General features: G+C 39.0%; 1 protein-coding gene across 3 annotated transcripts; it reads left to right on the forward strand.

Moving 5' to 3' along the window:
- The first annotated feature begins 1,470 nt into the window (after positions 1 to 1,470).
- On the forward strand, positions 1,471 to 21,796 carry myom1a (myomesin 1a (skelemin)). Of its 3 annotated transcripts, XM_061732559.1 has the most exons (39): positions 1,471 to 1,603; positions 3,305 to 3,397; positions 3,479 to 3,759; positions 5,789 to 5,929; positions 6,039 to 6,225; positions 6,325 to 6,482; positions 6,656 to 6,748; positions 6,878 to 6,966; positions 7,260 to 7,304; positions 7,809 to 7,970; positions 8,065 to 8,226; positions 8,592 to 8,733; positions 8,932 to 9,131; positions 9,224 to 9,280; positions 9,432 to 9,556; positions 10,708 to 10,891; positions 11,063 to 11,237; positions 11,368 to 11,489; positions 12,723 to 12,919; positions 13,068 to 13,194; positions 13,781 to 13,965; positions 14,075 to 14,189; positions 14,409 to 14,565; positions 14,657 to 14,763; positions 15,482 to 15,526; positions 15,653 to 15,789; positions 15,886 to 16,030; positions 16,295 to 16,354; positions 16,437 to 16,504; positions 16,601 to 16,726; positions 17,286 to 17,363; positions 17,656 to 17,743; positions 17,864 to 17,902; positions 18,109 to 18,214; positions 20,401 to 20,564; positions 20,644 to 20,680; positions 20,909 to 20,931; positions 21,188 to 21,243; positions 21,402 to 21,796. In XM_061732559.1, exons 2-39 carry the CDS (start codon positions 3,356 to 3,358, stop codon positions 21,687 to 21,689), a joined length of 4,713 nt encoding a protein of 1,570 aa, XP_061588543.1. In that variant the 5' UTR covers positions 1,471 to 1,603; positions 3,305 to 3,355; the 3' UTR covers positions 21,690 to 21,796. The 3 variants fall into 3 exon arrangements, with proteins under 3 accessions (XP_061588543.1, XP_061588541.1, XP_061588542.1); XM_061732557.1 differs by having other exon boundaries at positions 3,305 to 3,759; XM_061732558.1 differs by lacking the exon at positions 17,286 to 17,363 and having other exon boundaries at positions 3,305 to 3,759.
- Positions 21,797 to 21,998: the final 202 nt, after the last annotated feature.

Here is a 21,998-nt window from a genome sequence, read left to right on the forward strand (position 1 = left end):
CAGCAGCTGTCACAGCTGAAGTTTGTAAAGAATTATGACAGTCAACTGAATGTATTTTATACACTAGACATTTTAAGTTATTTTATTATTTCATATTTATTTAATTTATCTTATTATTTTTGTTAATTTACCGTGTCCCCTTTGTTTCTTAATGAGTTTCATTAAGCATTGCCTTTGAATGAAAGCCATGTCATGTGTACCTTTGTCTGTGCTGAATGAATGAAGTTGATAGTTATTTAAAAAAAAATAAAAATGAAAAATTATATGAGCTTTATTGTCCATCCTGCATCTCACATTATCACCATTAATTTACAGAAACATATTCCCACTAATATGATAAAAAGAAAAACATTAAAAGGCATATAATGCAAAATACTGTTTTTTAAAACTTAGTTCATTATTTTTAGGTAAATTCATTATTTTTATTTGAGGGTTTGTGGGGATTAATATATCTATAATATACCTGAGTTTGATATACAACACATATAGTGAATATATGTATATTTGTGCAGCATATTTACAGCTGTGGAAGTTGGATGTTTGTAGCTTTAAAAAGAGAAAATAATCAATACATTTACACAATCAGTGAGAAAAAACAAATAACTCCGGTAGTTTATTAGCAAAATTTTAATAGTCAAGTAAATCATTAATGGCTGATATTCAATTCATAGTCACAGCTCCAAATCACTGATGAGAAAATAAAAAAATGTCAAGACTTGATGTTATTATTCAGAACCCTTATTTCTAGGATTTTTTCGGAACAACACTTTTACTAAGGTTTGTGAGACTAGCACACACAATAACAATATCATCATTATTCCTCTGGGAATTGCAAAAAATGTATGTTCCTCAGGATTTCGATTTGTACACCCGTACACACAACAGCTGGTGGACATGTTGTTCTTCTATAACGTTACTGCAACTCCAAAAACGCAACTTAAGAAACAAATCTTCCCTCGCTCCATTCAAACTCATACAACTTCTACCGCTCTTCTGCCGCAACAATGCGCGCGCATCCTGTGATGACGTAGGCTGGAAAGGGGTCTATAGAGAAACCTTGAAACCCTTTTCAACTGTACAGCTATTTTAACGTACAATTGTATCCAAGTCCTTAAATTATTACTATTATTATTTCATAATTTAGTAAATCAATTAACCAATACAAATCGGTTACAAAAAAGTAAGTTGGGAAACTGAACAATGATTAGGGAACATCTGATTGGATTAGTCCCCAGCATTTTGCTCCAACTTTTCCTGCACGTGTGAGTGGGTTAGTTAGGGTTCAGGACAGACTAGGATGTCCCATCTGTATCTGCAGTGCAGTGCAGTGCCCAGTGGAGGGCCAGGCCCAGCGGCTCGTGTGGCCCTTCTCATGGTCTCATGGTCTAAATTTAAAGCTGCCCCAGCCTTAAAAGGTCCTGACGGCGCCCTGTGCATTCTGTCGAGTGGCAGCATTATTTTTGATCCGTGGACTGCCACCGCGTCCACAGCCCTCGCCCTGCTGCTTTGCCTGGGTCTGGACCTGCTTTAGCTTCTTCTGGAATAACTCACCTTTTCTCATATTTTCAGCTCTTGTTGATTGGTGGATTTGTCTTTATTCTCGGTGAGTGATATATATTTTTATTACCATCATGAGCTCTATCTCCTTCATTGAATAATTATTACTCTAATTTATATATTTCCATAATCTAAAATCCTGAATCACCAAGGCCTTCTTCCACATTATGTTTATTTCCTATCCTAATATGTAAAACTAATTCATCATTTCATTGCTTACTAACCTAACTAAAGTGTTGTTCTTTTAAAAGTAGTGTTCTTGTAGATTAGGCTGCATGTGTCATTTCTAATCTATCAAAACTATCAGTTGATTTATAATAATAATCCAAAGAAAGGTTTGACAGCCCATGAGACTCACTTTTGTACTCAGTGATCTCATGGCCTACAGTTGAGTTGAATCTGAAGCGCTTGGCAGCCTTTGCTTCCTACAGTAGGTGTTACTAAAGCCCACAGCCAGCACACATTTCAAAAGACAACATTTCTGCATTTATTTTTTGTAATGTTTTGAAGCTGCAGATCTAATGTAAGGCTCTGTGCATTGATGATGTCCCTGTCCCGGAGAGAAATTGCACATTAATTCAGCCAAAATTTAGGAATACATATTAGAGGTGAAACCTGATGCCAAAAGTCTAATGATCTCCTGTCTTCTTGATCTTTTTCATAAACTTGGTCTTTTCAATCATGGGATTATGAAACAATGCCCCCCTGGGCTCCCTCCACCCCCCTCCAACTCACCCGCCCACTATTTTATATTGACAATAAACATGAAAGGGACATAACGCAAACATGCACACTTGTATCTTTTACAGAGTTATTGCACTTCTTTTCTTGTCACAGGTCAATTTCTTTATCTCTTTTTTTTTAAATAATTTTGCTTACCTTTCACAAAAAAATGCATTATTTCATTTGACACTGAATCTTTTTTCAGGCAATATTTTTCTTTTTGTCATAATTTTACATCTTGTGTTTTTGTGTCACATTTTCATATTTTTCATCTCTTTGTTGCCTTTGTCTTTTTTCTTTTTTGTTATTCATTTTTTACTCTTATCTCTGGGGAAGGATTCTCTGATGAAGTCAGGAGTCCCCCTGATTTCTCACCCTGGTCTTGTGCCCTGTGGGCCCGTTCAAAGATCTGTCCATGTTCTGAATCTGCTTGTCCTCTGAGTCAAAAAGTTGGAAAAAAAGGATACTTTTTCAAAATAAGCAGTTTTGTTACCAATAATAGCTTTAGTGATTGATTTATCTCCATTTCTTGACATTACATAGCACAAATTAACTGATGGGGGAAGTGGTGCACTTAATTCTTTAGCATCACTATTGTACCTTAGGAGTATAGGATCAAAGTAATCAAATTTAGTAGTAGTAGTCAAATTTAAAAAACGAATGAACATGTTTTTATCATATTTCAAGAAGACGTTCTCATCAGATTTTTATATTACCACTGCTGGATAGGATGTGAAGCCAATATACACGTTTTATCATTGAGAACACAAAAACCACAACAGTGAGAGTGTTAAAATGTCTCTGCTGCCACCATTGATTTATTACCTGCCGCTTGATTTAACACCTTTTAGAAGTAGATCTTGAGTAGAGCTAACACTTTAGCTACTCGTGCAAAATTTCTAAAACTTTGACAAAGTAGCTAGTTCCCTACATCGCATCTAATCTCTAACTATCATCATCTGCTATCAACTAACTCATAGTTCAAACATCAGTCTATGATGATAACAGTGAGATTGATTTACAGAGCTGGTAAAGTAAAGGACAGTGATTGTAAGGTGGCGGAGTGTCCCTCAGGATGTCAGGATCCTTACACGTGACACAGAAGCAGCATCTGCATCACCAGCAAGAGAAGCTGCATCACCATGAGAAGCTGCATCACCATCATGAGAAGCTAGAGCACCATCATGAGAAGCTAGAGCACCATCATGAGAAGCAGCAGCTCCAGCATGAGAAGCTGCATCACCATCATGAGAAGCTAGAGCACCATCATGAGAAGCAGCAGCTCCAGCATGAGAAGCTGCATCACCATCATGAGAAGCTAGAGCACCATCATGAGAAGCAGCATCACCAGCATGAGAAGCTGCATCACCAGCATGAGAAGCTGCAGCACCAGCATCACTATGAGAGCCGCTCTCACCTGAGCAGCAAGTCATCTTTTAGCCAGCAGGCGTTCTCCTCTCACAAGGCCACCAGCCATCGGTAAGAGGATGGGGGTGAGGCAATGTCCAAATGACTACATATGATGGGTGGTATTGAAGTTGAAATAAGCTTCTCTGTATGTAACCTGTCACTTCCATGAATTCAGATGTGCTGAATGCATTCAAGCAGACCTCTTTCAAATATGGAGTAATTTGCTTGCAGTTTGGATGGAAGTGTGTGTGTGATTTTGTTCTTTTGTGTCATTATTACCTTCACCATGGCAGTCTTTCCTATTCTTTCTTTTCTTTTCTCTTCTTTTCTTTTTTTATCTGTTCCAGCAGAGTTTAGTCAACTCTGAGTGCCTTTGTTTTCCAATGTTATGTGATCGAAAATGAATTTGAGTCGAATTTAAATTTCAAGTCTTACATTTTTACGTATAAGTGTCTGCTGTGCAAAACTGCAAACGTTTGACATTTAGTTTTTGTCTTTAAGTGGAAGAAACCAAGTATTCTGTCAGGATGTTAATATAGAATAGTTTGTATCATAATCAAAAAAGTTGTGTTTTCTAGTCTTTTCACCAGAACTTTACGTTGTCCTGTGTGGATACAATAGTACAAATACAATCAAATAGCACAAAAAAACGAACCTCAACCATATCAAAACACCTTTTTGTTTACGTTTGTCCAGTGAACATACTCCCCGTTAGCTTTTAATGGTACAGTCTCTTTGCATAAAGTTTGTTGATGGACTTTTAATTGCACAAAAAAGGCAATTAAAAAAAAAACCAAATAGCTCGTTAATCATAACAAGTAATGTTGCGGTCCTCATGTGGCCTTAATATTTCCAGCTTAATCTCAAAGATATTTCTAAAACCCAGATGGATGTTGCAGAGATGTTGGAGAGATATTACATTTAAACTGGTGACTACCGATTAACCAGTTATAACCTGATGCATCATGTGTCTCAGTGAACCTGTGTCATTGTTGATAGGATCACTGAAGCCTTTGTAGGTTAATGCTGCTATAAAGTTTCATAATTTGTTACTCAGATTTCCATTTGATGTGACTTGTATGTCAAAAGATGTGTTAGTTGCTAAGCACTGCATCTGCCGTTTGCAGACACATATTTCCCGTGATCACTGACACTTTTGAGCATTTAATATTGTGAGAGTGTCTTTGTCCTTCTAGCTGTGGGACTCGACACACATGCTGGAACAAGGAAGGCTTTCTAAATGGGGTCAAGGAAAGAATTTCAGCTGCAGGGAAGTGGCTGCCAGGTTTATTTGTAGACAGCTGGGCTATTTCTGTTAGGACGACCGGAGACGTTGCCATCAGGCCAGCTGTAGATACACTGTATGGAAGTGAAGAAGTTGGTTCTGGCTTCCTTAGAGGGTAAAAACTATGGTTAAAAACTCCTAAATAAGTTATTTTTATTTTGTCTAAGAGAAAAAGGTTTATTGACGTTCCACTTTTCCAGGTTCCACGGATAGAGGAGGTACTTTCGGCAGAGATTGTGAGCAAAGCCTTCCATTAAAAAGGAAATTTCCATCTTTGTTGAACCCTCATCAGTGGCGGTTCCGTTTAAAGAGCCTGCAGGAAACTGGGGCTCTGAGAAGTCCATGAGTTGGGGTAACAAAGCTCAAAGTCCTAGACTCAGGGTGTGTAGAAAGGAACCAGGCTCTTTGAGAAAGTAGGCTGTCTGAAGATGGTGTTAGGTAACTAGCACATTTATATAAGACTTTATACACACAGCCAGTGATATGGTTTATCCTTTTCTGTAACAGTCAAGCTGATAATCAAAAAACTGTAATTTAGTTTCTTCTTTTTTTATTAAGTCGAGCTATTTCATGAAACAGGATGAAGTAGTTTATAAAAAAAGAAGAAGAAGAAAGTAAACAAGTAAGTTTGGTGTGAGGACCACGTTTCATTCAGGGATTAATACAAAATTACTGTCCTGGTAAATGTTTATATCAGTCAAGAGCCTCATTCTTATTGCATTAATATTGTCTTTAAATGCAGAAAAATACCTCAGCATTGGATATTTTAATGTCTAATCACATGAAATATGACTTTTATATCTTATCTCTCAGTCAGAAGACCTCTGTGAAGACAGAGACGGGGCAAGAGGTGCTTAAACTGAGCCCGCTACCCAAGAGAGCCAAACGCACCTACCTGGCAATGGACAAGGACAAAGAAGTTATTGGCTATGTCATTCCTATGTTTAGAGCCAAGTGAGCAAGAACTATTTTGAATGTAGCTTTTTTTTTAAATCTTAGCTTCTGATCTCATTTCGGGGAGTATTTTTCTCGTCTCACATCTTTGTTGCTTGGATTGCCTTAGTCATGAAACGGTTCGGGGTCTGATGGAGAATCAGGAGGAACACGCTACAGAGGAGGGGATCAACTATGTGGCCATGAGGAACCTGTTTGTCAGGGAGGCCAAGGAGAGTACGGAGGTCAAAGTGGAGAAGAAAACCAGAAGTATGCATATCAGGGAGTCTGCGGACCGCATGGAAATGACCAAGACGGTAAATCCTTTCCGTTTCTCTCTTACAGATTTGCAAACTTGAATGATGCTAATTCTTGCTTACACAATTTGTATCCTTTGGTTGATGTTAATGCTGTAGATGGAGGAATGGTCAGAGTTTCGCAAGAAAATGAACCCAGACAGCCTGACGCACGCTCCGGAGTATATCGTCAAGCCCCGTGGACAGACTGTCTGGGAGGGCAAGACGATCACGCTGCACTGCACGGTGGCCGGATGGCCCAAACCCAGGATTGCCTGGTGCGTTCAAGTCCAAGCCCACAACTCCTCACCTTCTAAACATTACATGAAAAGAGACCGATGAGAGCGATTAGTTGTTTGTCATTGTGTAGGCGGCAACATAAACACATCGACACTCCTCTGCAGTTCAAGACCCTGAAACATAACTACTTTATCCTTCTACTTTTGTCAAGGTACAAAAATAATGTGCTCATCGATGCCAAGGCTCACTCCCATAAATTCAGAGCTGAAAGCAGTTACAACATGCACTCCCTGGAGATCAAGAAGTAGGTAATCAGCCACCTCACATGCTGCATGGCTATTCAAATAATAGATGTTCTTCAAGTTTTGCATCTGTTGCAGCGCAAACTGTCAGACATGCTGATCATTTCTCACATCTTTGTTTTTTCTTTTAGTTGTGATTTCCTGGACACTGCTCAGTATCGCGTATCCGCCCTTAATATAAAAGGGGAAGTTTCTTCTGTGGCCACTGTTGTTGTTAAAAGTAGGTAACTGTTTTCTCTCACGTATGGTCACATCTTTCTCCGTATCGGCTCCTGCCTCCTTCGGCTAAAGATCAAATTACACGCGCTGAAGTTTAAAAAAGTGTCATCTTGAACTCAGCAGAGTCCCACCGTTTGGTTTATTTTCGAGTATTTTTATAGGAGTCAAACAGAGAAACATGGTGCAGGATATCAAATGTTAAAGGTGGGAAATACATTTTGGGGCTCACGGTTTGTTATGATGCACAAAAGCTGTTTCCTTTTAAAACTGACTGACTGAGATGTTTCCCCACAGGGTTCCAGGATGGTGAGGAAGCAGGTCCACTTGATCCTAAACCACGTGAGGAAGTCTTATGTGTTATATATGTTTATACATTTAAATGAGGTCACTCATAATGATGTACTCCTAAAAAAAAAAAAAAAGTCACCTAGTCTTCCCAGTGAAGAAGTTCAATATCTCTCCACCCCTTTCTCTGTGTATTCAGGTGATTTTAATGTTTTGGTTCAGTGTACGCTCATTCATCAACTCTATTGCCAGCAGACTCCATGTGTTGTCAGTCATTGATCATAGATCCTTTAGTTTAGTACGTAGTGCCAAATCTGCCAATATGATGTGCAGGAAAAAGCTTCTTCATGGTTGTTTAAAAATTACATCATCACACAGTTTGGTCTTTAAAAAAAAAACTTTCATCAGACCATCAGTCAAGGTAAAGATAATATAGCATGTAGTAGCTGGACAGGCAGGTGTTTCTGAAATGTTTGTTAAAGTGATTATTATGGACATTTTAGTTTGTCATGGAAAATACCAGTGGATGATTAAAATGCTATTTTCTCATGTCCCCAGATGGTTTCTCCCCTGAGCATGGTGTTACTTTTAACACCACTATGATTGAGAAATTTGAAGTGGGCTTCGGCACTGAGGGGGAGACATTGAGTCTGGGATGCACCGTCATAATTTACCCAACTGTGAAAAAATACCAGCCTGACGTTGTGTGGTACAGAAACTGTAAGTAGAAAAACAAATAATGATAATAAAAACTGTCTTTTAGGGCATTCCTGCAGTTCATTAATGTATTTTAATGACTGATTCATCTCTCCAGCTGTACCCTTGAAGCCTTCTAAATGGGTGCACACCCACTGGACTGGGGAACGTGCTTTTCTCACTCTCACCCACCTTAACAAGGAAGATGAGGGCATGTACACCCTTCGCGTCAACACCAAATCTGGCTTTGACACCCACTCCGCCTACGTGTATGTCAGAGGTGAGGTGCTTGAAATCCCAGGCTGGCTTCACGTCCATGTCCGTTGCATTAATTATCCAATGCAATTAAACGGCGGCGCTTCTGATCTGGTCTTTTCTGAACTAAATGTGTTATCTGTAAACGAAAGTGGAGAACTTTTTCCTTTTGCTGTTTCCTTAATTGCCACAACGCTGCATGTGAAGTGGAAAGTTACTTCTGTTTCTGCCGCCACACAAAGAACGTCCGCTACATAATCCAAGCCTAATCAAAGGAAACCTTCAGCATCAAGCTTTACTGTTACCAAGATGTAACGTAATGTATTCCAGTTAGCTACAGTGATGCTATGTGTGCTAAATGTGTGTGTGTGTTCATCTTGCTGTTGCCAGATGCTGAAGTGGAGGTAGAAGGGGTTCCTGTGGCCCCCCTGGATGTGCACTGTCATGATGCCAACAAGGACTATGTGGTGGTGACCTGGAAGCAGCCAGCGGTGGAGGGCAGCAGCTCCGTCCTGGGATATTACATCGACAGGTCGGCCGGCTCACTCAATATTTCCCCATATATGACAAAAAAAATTATTTACATTTGGTATTTCTGTTCAAAAAACAGTCAGATTTCCATCTTGATGGATACATCAAGATGTATCCAGTGGCGTGTAAACACTGAACATCAAAAATGAACATTTGAATTCATTATAAATGACGGCGTATGTGTGCTTTTCCATGGCAGGTGTGAGGTGGGCACCCATCACTGGGCTCAGTGTAACGACAACCCCGTCAAGTACGCCCGCTTCCCTGTCACGGGACTGGTAGAGGGCCGTTCCTACGTCTTCAGGGTTCGAGCCTTGAACAAGGCAGGTGTCAGCCGGCCGTCTCGCGTCTCTGACGCCGTGATCGCCATGGATCCACACGACAGAGCTCGACTCAGAGGTGAGAGACGCCGTAAAGACTTGCTGATATACTTCAACAAAGACAAAAGATATGTTTTTTTTTCATATTTGTCTTTTGGTTTTTGCCAACAGCCGGGCCGTCAGCACCTTGGACAGGGATGATTAAGTTCACTGAGGAGGATTGCACTGGTATGACACGCTTGTGCAGAAATTAGCTCCAGGACCATGGTTACATTTTTTTTTTTTTATTTGAGTTTGGTTCTCGGTTGGAGTGGGCACCAGGTTGATTTTTTTGTTGTTGTCTTTTCTTTTCTTTTCTTTTCTTCTCCCTCTGTCACAGTGGGTGTCGTCCCCGGAGAACCCGCTGATGTCGTGGTCACAGAGGCGACCAAAAGCTATGTGGTGCTCGCCTGGAAGCCCCCCTTGCAGAAGGGTCACGAAGGAGTCATGTACTACATTGAGAAGGTAAGAACAAATGGAGAACAAGTTCATAAAGTTTAGCTTCTGTAGTTCATAAAGTTGTGCCTTTATGGACTTTGTGAATGAAAAAAAATCTGTTTTTAAGTAGTGAGTAAATCTTTCACCAGTTTGTAATCATCTTGTATGTTGTATGCTATACAACAAGTGATGTTTGTGCAGTTTTTATGATTTGTTTATTTATTCTAACAAAAAGATGCAATGCCACATTGTACATATTATAAAACGGAAGCAGTGGATGTGGGTGCTGGACTGGCTCAGTATCAGATCCTGCCGGGTTCCCAACGGAGAACGATTTACGCCTGTACTTTGGGTTATTTGTGTTTTGGAAATTTAAGGACCAATAAACTAAACTAAACCAAGAACATACCCTGAAGACTTTGGTGCAAATGCAAAGAAAAGAAAGCTCATAGATTTTTGTTTATTACAAGTAAAAAGGGTAATAGCCTCGAAGTGGAAGGATGTTCAGAGTCCTAATTCCACCCAGTGGTTAAAAGAGATGTCTTCACACCTAGTATTGGAAAAATTAACATACATTCTAAGAGGTAAAGTTGGAGAATTTAATGACATGTGGTCACCCTTTTTACATTTTATGGACAATCTGCCCAATGATTCTCATGGACAAAGATTAGATGACGATTAATTATTTTTATTTATTTATTTTTTATTTTTTTTATTTTATTCTTTACTTTTGATTATTATTACTTGTTATTTTATGTATTCACATATTTTCTGTTGAGTACTTTTGCTGAGGACCCGGGGGGGGATTTTGGGGAGGGGGGGGGGGGGGGGGGGGTGTTTTTGGGCTTATGTATGTTTTGTATGTTTGTTATAAGACTGAAAATCAATAAACAGAATTGTAGGAAAAATACAACGGCTTGAAAGAAAAATACAGCAGCCGAGGATGAAACTCTTCATCACATGGTACCATCCATCCCAGAAGTGATGTGAAAAAGGAACCACAACATTAAGAATTGATCAAAGATTCACTGTCTCAAGTTTGTGGGAAGTAAATAGGATCTTAGAGTGTAACTATTTCAACTTTAAAACTAACTTCGTAAAATAAAAAAGTGAAACGTGTCAGCATATGTCAGCACATTTTGGATGCCTGAACTCTCTTGCGCCCCTCTCGTCCGCAGCGCGTTTCAGGGACCGACGACTGGCAGCGGGTGAACACCGGCATGCCAGTCAAGTCTCCTCGCTTTGCACTTTTTGACCTGGCTGAAGGTAAATCCTACAGCTTCCGTGTTCGTTGCTGCAACTCGGCCGGTGTGAGCGAGGCCTCCGTCTCCACGGAGGAGATCATCGTTGGGGATAAACTTGGTGAGTTAGGACACACACCGTGGGTGCGTCAAGTCCAGAGACCCCTGAATTTTACCTTAGGAGACCAACGTGAAAGGATAACGTCACTGGTTTATCATCCAGACCTGACGTTGCACATTTCCCCACGCCACCTTATGTGCTTATCTCCTGAGGGACTTTATTCTCATCCAGACGTGCCGGCGGTTCCTGGCGATCCTGTGGCTGCCAGGAACACAGACACCTCTGTGGCGGTCTTCTGGGCGGCCTCTAAGGATGTGAAGCACTTGGCTGGCTACTACATTGAATGCAGCGTGGTGGGAACTGACGTCTGGATGCCTTGCAACAACAAACCTGTCAAGCAAACCAGGTGTGTAGTTTTACAGACTCACTCAGAGGCAGGAAGTTACGTTTTTCAAGTTTGTGGAGCCTCTGCAGTGCAAGTGGATGTGTTAATAAAATAAAATCAGCTGAGATGTATTTATTTATGTTATTTTCAGGTTTGTTTGCCATGGCCTCTCTACGGGGCTGAACTACGTGTTCAAGGTAAAGGCAGTGAATGCTGCTGGATACAGCCTGAGCTCCTCCATCTCCGAGGCTGTGGTCGTCAAGGCCGCCGTCGGTGAGTGACCTCCCCACACCGCTCTGCTGTCCGTCGTCCAGCCCGTCTGTCACATTCAGACAGTTTTCCCGCCTACTACTCCGTCCTTCCAAGTTCCAAGCATTTGTTTATCCAGGAAATCACCGAGACATGAAATCCCTTCATTTATTTTTCACTCTCACTGCTACTGCACAAAGACTAAATCCTTAATTTTCACAGTAAATATTAATACAATCTCTGACATTTCAATCTGATAGGGCTCATTTACTAGACTCCTCTCTTGCAGTTTAACCCCTTATGTATTTTTGTGGTTCATTGATGCAAACGGCATTCATTTGTGGCTGCATGACGTAGAGTATCACTAACATAGCACGGAGCTATTTTTCCATGTTTGCATTATTTTTATTGACAACAGTCAGATCGTGCTTAAAAATGCTTTGTCTTTGTGTGAGTATTGATAAGTGTATACGTTCACTCTGCTGGAAATCTGTTTTGCTGTTAGATAACTCCTCAGGGGCACCTCTTGGTGCATGACCAAGCTGAAGGCTAAAACTGTCTGTTCTTAAAGAGCATGATCCTAACGAGAGTGTCGCCTGGCTTTGGGAGCTTCTTAGTGTGAAAGTTTTCCTGCCTCTGGTCTGAGAGTGTAAGTATTGTATCATTTAAAATGACAATTAAAAAAAGAAAAAAAACAGTGTGTTGTAGGGCTGTGCGATTTTGGACAAAAATAAAATCCTGATTTTTTTCTCTGAAAACCCGATTTTCAATTTCGATTTCGATTTTTTTGGTAAAACTACAAAAGACAATGGAATAAATTGTTTCAAATATTTTATCTTTATTTTTAAAGAAAAATAGCAAACAAATTTCCTTATTGGGAATGAAGTGCAATTGAAAGATACTGTAAATCCTCCTTGAGTTTAGTAAAGTGACAACATTTACAATTTTCTTGACCAAACAAAGATGACTAGACGAGTCTGTAATGCAGCCAGCTGCAAAAAAGGAAAATCGATTTTCCGATTTTCCTTTTTTAACATCGTCTTGATTAATAAATCCGATTTAGATTTAAAATCGATTAATCGCACAGCCCTAGTGTGTTGCTTGTGTATGCAGGTGAAGCTAGAATCCTCGTGACTGCAATGTTATTGTGACACTAATCTTTAAAAAACAGCTGTACAGCCAGTCAGTTATGGAGGATTATTACTTCATCCTCAAAAAAGGAGGTTTCTTTATCTAGACCGTGTCCTCTCCCCACAGCAACACCCAGGCAGCCCACCGGCGTCACCCTGCACGAGGCTGTCAAGGACTACATGGTGCTGGGCTGGAACGCACCTGCTGATGACGGAGGAGCCGATATCAGAGGATACTTTGTGGACTACAGATCTGTGAAGGGAGACGTGTATGGGAAATGGCATGAAATGAACCTCCAGGCTTTGACCACAACCTCATATAAAGTAAGCTCACGAGCCTCACGCACAAGTGCACCACATTTAGGATAGTCGTCAGCTGAGACTCACTGTTTTTGTTGTTTAAAAATGAAAATTAGTCGGTCAGAATATTGCACACGTGTACGTGATTTTCTGAATTATTTGCTTCTTTTAGGCTGAAAACCTGAAGGAAAACGTCTTGTACCAGTTCCAAGTGCGTGCAATGAACATGGCAGGTGTGAGTAAAGCCTCTCATGCCAGTGCAGCGTTTGAATGCAAGGAGTGGACCATCACTGTTCCAGGTATAAACGTATACTCAGTTATTAATTATTACAGTTATGGTTATTATTTTCAGATGGTAGATGCAGTACTGCAACGGGAATGACAGCGTAGATGATTGATCATCTAAGACACAACCTTTAAAACATATTTGTTGATAAATGAATCATCTGACCTATATTTGATGGATAAATACAAAGCATTATGTGATTTGATCTTTTAGTTGAACTTCTCTCAGGATATTTAATTTTTTTCTTCCTGCATTAGATTACATAAAATATACAATATAAAATATACAATCTATGAAGATGTCGGTCTGCATTGGATTGTTTTTTTGTTGTTTGTTTTTTTTTACATATTTTTCTTAGTATTTAATGCACCAAATGACAACAAAGCAAGCAGTTAATGGGATCATCTGGACACTTTTAAACAATATCTAAACATCTATTCATATACAGTAACAAAAGTTTAGAAGTATATATATATATATATATATATATATATATATATATATATATATATATATATATATATATATATACAGGGTCACAGGGCCTCTTTTTATCCAGCATTATTTCAGCTAATTGTCCTATCCTACCATCTGTGAAGGTGCTCCTGTCCATCTGCACGTGCTGGAGGTTCGTGACACCACTGCTGTGGTCCTGTGGGACAAACCTGTGTTTGAGGGTCGCAGTCCTGTCACTGGTTACTATTTGGATATCAAGGAGTCCTCGGCCGGGGAGAAAGGCTGGAAGGCTGGTCACGAGAAACTCAACAAGAGGAAGTACATGAAGGTAATGCAGATGAATATATCCTGACGCATGTGTAAGATGATGAAGTAGAAGTGTTGTAACCACCCAGACCCCCCCCATCCCTTACCCTCCCCTCCTCATGTGCTGACAGGTGACTGGGCTGAAGGCTGGAACATCCTACGTCTTCCGTGTGCGTGCCGAAAATCTTGTTGGAGTTGGAAAGCCCTCAGCACACTTAGGTCCAATCCTGGCCCAGACTCGCCATGGTGAGTGTGATCGTTATGTAACTCGCACGTGCCGTCGCACTGTGTTCCTACGCAGGAAAGTTTAAAGACTTGGGAACATTACACTTCTCAGTACTGAGAAGTGACTTCCCATTTTAATGTGCTTTGTATCCGACTGTAGAGTTAGTTACATTTTTATGATCTTTCCCTGCAAATGGCTGACATCCTGAGGTTAATTCATTCAATAATCTACCCTTTTAGGCATCAAAGAGATTTATGTGGATGTGGATGATGATGGTGTGATTTCTATGGTCTTCGAGTGCTCTGAGATGAACCAGGACTCTAAATTTGTTTGGTCCAAGAATTACAAGGAAATCACAGACTCGTCCCGTCTGACTGTTGTCACCGAAGGGGGCAAGTAAGTAATACAAGTCCAGCAACTGTCTTCACTGAAAAGATTCTCCCAATATAAGAAATTCTCAAATTCTATGGCTGGGTCTTCTCTTTAGATCTAGGGCTATCTTCAACAACCCCTCCATGGAGGATCTGGGCACGTTCTCCTGTGAGGTCACCAACACTGACGGCTTCTCCTCCAGCTACACACTCACTGAGGAGGGTGAGTCATCCCGCAGCCTCGGCAGCTTATGCTCGCCTGTCTTATCCAGGTTGAACAGCTGCTTCAGATGATCCTCTACGACGGAGTATTAGGGCCAAACTAAGACAAAAAAATTACGAGAATAAAATCATAATATTACGAGAATAAAGTCGTAATATTTTGAGAATAAAGTCGTGATATTTTGAGAATAAAGTCTTAATATTACGAGAATAAAGTCGTAATATTAAATATATTATATATATAACTTCACAAGATGCTGCTCAATATTCCTAATTTTAACACAGGGAGAAGAGGCTCTTCCTGTTAGAGTTCTTATAAATTACGACTTTATTTTCATAATATTACGACTTTATTCTCATAAATTACGACTTTATTCTCGTAATATTACGACTTTATTCTCGATAATATTACGACTTTATTCTCGTAATGTTACGACTTTATTCTCGTAATGTTACGACTTTATTCTCGTAATATTACGACTTTATTCTATTACGACTTTATTCTCGCAACATTACGACTTTATTCTGGTAAATTTACTACTTTATTCTCATTATATTATGACTTTATTCTCGTAATTTCCATTTTTTTTTGTCTTAGTTTGGCCCTAATACTCCGTCGTACTCCTCTTTTTTCACCTATGTGTTTTTAATTCACATCATTCAGTATTGTTTCCTTAGAAGTTTTAACTTCCACCCACTTTGTTCTGTTGTTGTTCCAGGTCTTCTGCGTCTTCTGGACATTAGCTACGACCATAAGTTCCCTGGTGAATATTAATACATGCCATGAATGAAACTCTAAAACATACTGTATCAAATACAGATATGCTTTTAACTACAGTATATAGACAGTATATATCCATTAAGGCTTTAATAATATTGGTATTCTCCAGTTATTCCCTTTAAGAGTGAAATGGCCATGGAGCTACTTGAGAAGGGCCGTGTGCGATTCTGGACTCAGCTGGAGAAATTCACCGCTGACTGCCATGTGGAGTACGTCTTCAATGATGTCATTGTTGAGCAAGGAAAGGTAGAAATGAACATCCGTTCTAACTTGTCTCTTTTTATTATGCTTTATGCATTCACATTTAGCATTATAACTGATTGATCACTTCATTGCTATCAGAAATACAATATGAGTTTCGACAAGTCCACCGGCATCATTGAAATGTTTATGGACTCCCTGGAAGTCACGGACGAGGGAACGTTCACGTTTAACCTGGTGGACGGCAAAGCAAAGGGCACAACCAGTCTGGTGCTGATCGGAGATGGTAAGACCTCAAACGTAGCCCTCGTATTTATGTTTCACATTGATGCATCAGTGTATTAATATCAATGATAGATGCAGAAAACAAGCATACTATTGACATGGCCGACATTGTCTGCAGTTCAGGTATATATCCACTGAGGGGCAGCAGAGGCCTATCTTTCCCTACTATCACGTCTTCTTTTCTTTTATGTATTTTTCCAGTGATATTTAAAATTGGATTTACTTTTACTTTTTTGTATTTAATATGCATTTTGTCTTCCCCCAGAATTCAGGGAGCTTCAAAAGAAATCAGAGTTTGAGAGAGCAGAATGGATCAGAAAACAAGGTAACAAATCTCAGCCACATTAAATTTAATTCTGTTTTTTTTTAGTGTTATTTTGCAATAATTTCATCTTTGCTGTTCACAGGTCCCCACTTTGTTGAGTACCTCGATTTTGCTGTCACTCCAGAGTGTGATGTGCTGCTGAAATGCAAGGTAAAATAAAGATAAAATAAATGTGTAAATATGTAACTATTCAAATGTTTGGAATATGCATCTGAATTACATTATTTTATTCTAATTGTTTCACAGATTGGAAATATTAAAGAACAGACTGAGATCATTTGGGTAAAGGATCGCATTGAAATTACAGAGGATGATGAGGACGCGAAGAAAATCGAGAAAAAGGACAGCGAGCTGACCTTTAATATTGGAAAGGTCAGTGAGTTAGATGGTGGAGGGTGCCTATAAGTAAAGAGCTAACAGAGCTCAAAGCAGTGCCCATGCAGCTGTGCTGTCAATGTAGAGGCAGGCGAGATGCTGTGCTGCCAACCATCTGATACACAGCAACATAAATTATGAATATCTTTAAAAACATGTTCACCATCCTGAGTCCAACAGGAGTTCGAATGCTACTGGAGTCAGCACATTAATGTGTCATATGTGACAATCTAAATAGATGTCTTAAAGTCCTTTTTCCCCCAAACATTTAAACCTGTATAGTCGAAGTAGCATGTGGTTTATTTGTGCAATTAATTAATTCATTTCATCTCTAACACAGTATTCAATTTAACTCCCCATGCCACCTTTAAACCACTCCCTTGAATAACAGATTTTGTTTTGTTTTTTTTGCTCAATAAGGACCCGGTGGCGGGGAAGTTATATTGATGTTTCATCAAAACTGCATAGCTGTAATTCATTTAGAGAGGCCTGGTACCATCGCATGAGCTCCTGTCAGCTGCATTTGCAATAACTTGCTTATTTATCTAATTCGCAGTGGGTTATTAAGGAAGAGAAAACAGAGAAAAGGAAAAAATCACCAGCAGAGGACGCTCGCCAACCACCAAGACCTAAAGTCTGGACATAATCTATTGCCATAAGTTGAAGCCTAATGTCTCCATGTGTCCTTCTCGTCTTTATCTTTTTCATGTTGCCTTTCACTGTTTTCGTGTTTTTGTTCGAATGCCTGCAGCATCACGGGCGGAAGAAAAGCTTGACTTTTCGGTTTAGTTGGTCTCTGTCTGGCTATTCTTATATCTGTTGACTGTCCTCAAGAATTATATTGTGTTCCTCCATTTTGAAGGGAGAAGGGAAGACTTAATTGCTGCGAAGATGTTCATGTTCACTCATGTTCATTTAAACCCTAGATCTCCAAGCACGATGTAGGTGTTTACGAAATCTCCTTGAAGGACGAGAGGGGCCAAGATAAGAGCTCCTTCAACCTGACGGGTGCAGGTAAAGTCATCCTTGTGGATTCATGAGAAGAAAATTAAAAAGTGTAAAAGTGCATGCTGCATTGAATAAATGTGATATATGGAAATAGTACATAAATTACTCTTGTCATCATTTCTGCAGGATACGAGGCTGTAATGAATGAGCTGTTCAGGGTTATTGGTAAGTCAAGAATTACAATAACCAACAAGTGATGAAGACATAAAACCTTGGAGAGAAGCAGAATGTCAGTCTGTGTGGTGCTTTTCTTGAGTCAAAACTATTAACAAGTTTTAATCAAAACATGTTTTGCTTTATAACATGCCATTATTCTTGACAACCTCCACAGGGTGTTAATACAGCCTATTTTTATTTTTCTATTCCTCCAGCCCACTCTTCCAGTGAAGTACAAGTTCTCAGCACTGAACACGGCATCGTTCTCCACTCTACGGTCACATATTACGATGAGAACCTGAATGTTGGGTGGCTTCACAAGTATGTAAAACATGTATGTGTGTATATGTATATGTGTGCAGTACTCGAGTTGAGGGGGGATGAGGGGGGATGGCATCCCCCCTGAAATAAAAACGGTCCAAATCATCCCCCCTTTCCATCCCTTATGTCATTACATCAATGAATGTGCTATTTCAACATTTTGAGTAATTACCAGAAAAATTACTTATTTGACAATTTTCACCTGTTTCAAGTAAGTTTTCACTTGAAATAAGTAGAAAAATCTGCCAAGATTTATCCTCTCATTACAAGCAATAAAATCTTGTTCCACATGCAGATTTTTTTACTTATTTTAAGTGAAAATCTACTTGAAACAGATGAAAATTGTTATTTTTTCCAGTGATGAGTCTTGTTTTAAGTGTAATGAGATTTTTTTTACTAAAATGAGACATTTTAACTAGAAATCAGACAAATATTCTTGTTAAGATTTTGAGTTTTTGCAGTGATCCATTTTACTTATCCTGTGAAGGACAGAGTCATATTGATAAGTTCAGAAAACTGTTTTTTATTGTTGTGTTTTGATGTATTTGATGTAAGCCCAGTGGATATTTAAAGCTTACAGAAGGCTGCATTTAACTGCTGCTATGTCATTCCTGCAGTATTTCTGCAGGTGTTTTGGTCAGTGCTATTATTTGTAATATATTATAATATTTGTAATCAGCACAAATTATCTGTCCCCATATGATAAAATCCACCATCCCCCCTGATCTTTTTTTACAACTCGAGTACTGTATGTGTGTGTGTATGTATGTATATATATATATATATATATATATATATATATATATATATATATATATATATATATATATATATATATATATATAGAGTATATATATATATATATGTATATATATATATATATATATATATATATATATATATATATATATATATATATATATATATATATATGTGTGTATGTGTATATACATACACATCAATCAACTTTATTTCTATAGCACTTATCACAGACAGAAAGTGCTTTACAATAAAAATCAGAGCAGGATAAAGGGAGAAGTATAAAACAAACAGGTAAACTGTCGACTAGTGATTCAGTCAACTAAAAGGGTCTTTTAAAAGAGTCAGCACTGTAGGTCAGGCGCATAGAGAGGGTATTTTATATATATATATATATATATATATATATATATATATATATACCGGTATATATATATGTGTGTGTGTGTGTGTATGTATTATTTTTATTTATTTATTCTTAGTTCCAGTCCAGTGAATTCTTAGCTAGTAAAGTATTTGTTCGAGTCTAGTGAAGTCATATATTTATCAGGACCAACAATCAACAATAAGCTCTAGCGGTGACATGTGTAGCCAAGAGGCTGATTTTTATCATCAGACTAACGGGTCAGTGTTACACAAAGAAACAACAAGACACTTGTTTGCAATACAAAAACAGAAAAAAAATAACATGTCAGTCAAAAGTGAGCTAGATGGGTATCTTTATTTTTTGGAGTCAGGCTTTCAATGATGATAGTATTCTGCTCACATATAATCTATTTTGTCACATATTAGAATAAAATCAACCAAATAAATCACTATAGTATATGAGGACACAACAGGTAGATTAAAATACAGGATCGTTTCTTATATAAATATCATTAAAACCAACAGAAGTCAAGACTGTCAAATTGAATCACATAAGCGAATCTTGAAGAATATTATGCCTCTTTGAGAAGCATAAAGTGTGAATGCTGACTTCCAGAACTGTCTAATTCATAAATGGGTGGTATGAAAGATAATGATTTCCTGTAAGTGGGTGCGGCAACTTGTATAGCCAAGTCTTAAAAGTAAAAAAAAAAAAGGTTGAGTGGGAAGCAATGACCTTCCTACCGTTTCATAAAGGATCAAAAAGATAATCTTAAAATGGTGACTTTAATAAATGGAGGTAAGTTGATGCTGGACGCTGGAGAGCGAAAACAGCACCGGGTCCTTAGTTAGTTCTTTTTGTAATCTTCTGATTCCATGAAATGAGAACATTAGTGGAGACAAACCCTTTCCAAATGTATAATTTACTTTTTGTACAGAGATAATTGTGGTAGTTTTAAAAGCCACCTGCAATGGCTGCTCCTTATTTCATTCTTGCTATAGTTTTAGTTTTGGCATAGTCTGGCATAATTCCATCTGTTTCTATCTGATTTCTTCATCAGAGATTCAAAGATTGCAGCTTCAGAGAGAGTTAAGGCTGGAGTCACAGGAGAGCAGCTGTGGCTTAAGATCAATGAACCCACCGAGAAGGACAAGGGCAAATACACCATGGATATCTTTGATGGCAAGGACGGCGTTAAGAGAGCCTTTGAGCTGAGTGGCAAGGGTGAGTTTCTATCTCATCAAGTTTGTCTATTTTTGTGCTCATGTAACCAAATCATAATTGTTGATTTGTTCTGGTGCAGCATGGGAGGAAGCATTTGAAGAATTCCAAAGGCTCAAGTAAGTAAACAAACTCATCTGACTCGATTGTTCTTTTGCTTGATCGTGTATTTCCATCTGAGAGGATGTTTATATAAATAAATAGCAACAAACGTACAATGCACCCTATATACTTTACGAGCTCTTTCCAAAGAATTAAAAATACATGCCGTGGTATTGTAACTAAGTAATAACTGAGGTACCATTTTAAGATTCTTCTGAAACTCTCTTGTCTGTTTCCCTCCATAGAGCTGCAGCACATGCAGAAAGAAGTAAGTTATTATTTATTCTTTAGTTTCTCCATGGAGACTGTGCTGTGTGAAATAACATTTTCTCCAAGGTTTCATTTTTAATTGGGCTTCAGGGGACGTAATGATGCATGAATCTAGATCTCATAATAGAATTTGGCTTTAATGAATTTAGAATAGAGAATGTTCATCTAATGCTTCACAATATTTCACTTAAACATAAAAAAAAGTGCAGTGTTGCTAAATATTACTGACTTACGCTTCTGTGTTTCTTTCTTAGACCGCGCTCGTGTCGTTGGAGGCTTGCCAGATGTGGTTGCAATCCAAGAGGGCAAGGTAAATAAATTAGAATGTCTCAAGTTTCACTTTTGTCTTTTCCATTGCGTCATTCTTTTGAACCACCCTTTCCAGTGAAGTGTGATTCATCCTTCTGTGGACTGCATGTTTGTACGACACACCTAAAAACCCCTGCAAAACTTTCCCTTCCTATTCAGTCTCTGAACTTGACTGGCAATGTGTGGGGCGATCCCGTACCTGAGGTAACCTGGACGAAGAATGAAAAGGAGCTGGTCACCAACGACCACTACAAACTCAAATTTGAGCATGGCAAGTTTGCCAGCATCACGATCGCTGCTGTCACCACAGCTGACTCTGGCAAATACGCCCTCGTGGTCAAGAACAAGTACGGCACAGAAGCTGGCGAGTTCACCGTCAGTGTGTACAACCCAGAGGAGGAAGAGAGCGCAGAGGCGAGCAAGGCGAGCAAGGATAAGAAACACTAGAGGATGATGTAGTACAGTAAAATGAAGGCATTTAAAAGATGGGCTGTCTCCAAAGCATATCACCCTGGCACATGCCGGTGCAATAAATCATTTCAATAAATCTTGAATACTTGTGTTCTTCTTGTTACTTGACATGTATTCAGTTTCCTGTGGCCAAAACCAACAGTTCATGTATGGAGGTCCATCGGCCGCTCATGAAGGGGAAAACTAATGTGACGTAGTGCCATGGTTAATGAATGCTGAAACAAAGTGTACGGTAGGTCTTTTCATGTGTCAGGCAGTGTAAGTGATCAGCTTTTTGAATGCATC

The sequence above is a fragment of the Cololabis saira genome, chromosome 10 (genome assembly GCF_033807715.1).
Source record: "Cololabis saira isolate AMF1-May2022 chromosome 10, fColSai1.1, whole genome shotgun sequence".
NCBI lineage: Eukaryota > Metazoa > Chordata > Actinopteri > Beloniformes > Belonidae > Cololabis > Cololabis saira.

Coding starts and splice junctions, on each gene's coding strand:
- myom1a (XM_061732557.1), top strand. CDS start 3,356: ATGTCAGGATCCTTACACGTGACACAGAAGCAGCATCTGCATCACCAG. Junction 11,238..11,367: donor AAACCTGTCAAGCAAACCAG/GTGTGTAGTTTT, acceptor TGTTATTTTCAG/GTTTGTTTGCCATGGCCTCT. Junction 16,505..16,600: donor ATGTGCTGCTGAAATGCAAG/GTAAAATAAAGA, acceptor ATTGTTTCACAG/ATTGGAAATATTAAAGAACA.